At 43.3% G+C, this 1,542-nt stretch overlaps 1 protein-coding gene across 1 annotated transcript; it reads left to right on the forward strand.

Moving 5' to 3' along the window:
• Positions 1–475: 475 nt before the first annotated feature.
• LOC118802216 (stonustoxin subunit alpha-like) lies at positions 476–1,339 on the forward strand. The gene is made up of 2 exons (XM_036562705.1): positions 476–595; positions 754–1,339. Exons 1-2 carry the CDS (start codon positions 574–576, stop codon positions 1,290–1,292), a joined length of 561 nt encoding a protein of 186 aa, XP_036418598.1. The 5' UTR covers positions 476–573; the 3' UTR covers positions 1,293–1,339.
• The last annotated feature ends 203 nt before the right edge of the window (positions 1,340–1,542 follow it).

Genomic DNA, 1,542 nt, shown 5'->3' on the forward strand with positions numbered 1-1,542 from the left:
GAGACGTTTAAGAACTCTCAACAGAAGTGGATCAGATGGAAACTAAAGGGGGTGAAATACATGTCTGAAGGCAAAAGTCTGACCATTTCTGTATTTCATGTTCAGTCCAGGAAATCGTGGGATTGTGTTTTTCAAGCCATGGGAGACCTAGGATCAATTCAAATTCGGAGTGTTCTAATACTAGTAAGGGTAAAAGTTCAGTGTGTAGGGCACTGGTTTCCAGATGAACAGGATGAGAGGGTTTATTAATACTGTAATATAATATCATACTTCAAGAAGTGTTGATGATAAATGGTTCACCAAAATATTTATTTTTCATGACATTTTTTCAGCTGGAAAAGAAAAAATATTAAATATTTAATAAATAATTATTAGAATTCAGTGTTTCACTCACTGAGCTGCAGTAAATCTAATTAAACAGCACTAATTCTGCTCTTTATAATCAGACATGCAGCTGTGAAGTGTTTTCAGTACTGACGATTTACAGCAGACGCTCTGACAAGCTTTTGTGCTCTGTGTGTGTGTGTGTGTGTGTGTTTGTTCTTCAGGGTGAATCATGGAGGGAAGATCAGGATGAAACCAGGACTGAAGAAATGTAAGATACACACACACACACACACACACACACACACACACACACACACACACACTCCCTCTCTCTCTCTCTCACTCTGTTTGTGTAAACGTGTGTGTCTGTGTGTGTGTGTGTAACTGTGTGTGTGTGTGTGTGTGTGTGTCTGTGTGTGTGTACAGATGCTGTTGATCTCACTCTGGATCCAAAAACAGTGTGCAGTGAACTCTCTCTGTCTGAGAGGAACAGAAAGGTGGAGTGGGTGGATGAAGATCAGTCGTATCCAGATCATCCAGACAGATTTGACCACCATCCTCAGGTTCTGAGTGTGGAGAGTCTGACTGGACGCTGTTACTGGGAGCTTCAGTGGAGCGGAGATGCTTTTATATCAGTGTCATACAGAGGAATCAGGAGGAAAGAACTCAGTGTTGACTGTAGGTTTGGATACAATAATCAGTCCTGGAGTCTGATCTGCTCTGATAACAGATATGCTGTCAGACACAATAAACAGGAAACTGTCCTACCTGCACCCCCCTCCTCCTCTGATAGAGTAGGAGTGTATCTGGACTGGGGGTCCGGCACTCTGTCCTTCTACACCATCTCACCTAACACACACACACTGACCCACCTACACACACTCACCACCACATTCACTGAGCCGCTCTACGCTGGATTCTTTATTCATTCTTTTTCCTCAGTGAGTTTGTGTGAGACACAATAACCTCCACACAGAGTGTGTGTGTGTGTGTGTGTGTGTGAGACAGAGAGAGGGAGAGAGAGAGAGACGGACAGACGAGGGAGACAAAGAAAAAAAGAGACAGAGAGAGAGAGACAGTCAGACAGACAGAGGGAAACAAAGAAAGAGGAAACAGTTCAAACACAAACTCCTGAAAGAGAAGCCAGAAACTGTATAAGACCGGGGAGGTCAGCAACCTCATCTTTTACTCTGACCGCCCAAAGTAAAGTGGTGA

The sequence above is a fragment of the Colossoma macropomum genome, unplaced genomic scaffold (genome assembly GCF_904425465.1).
Source record: "Colossoma macropomum unplaced genomic scaffold, Colossoma_macropomum, whole genome shotgun sequence".
Classification (NCBI taxonomy): Eukaryota; Metazoa; Chordata; class Actinopteri; order Characiformes; family Serrasalmidae; genus Colossoma; species Colossoma macropomum.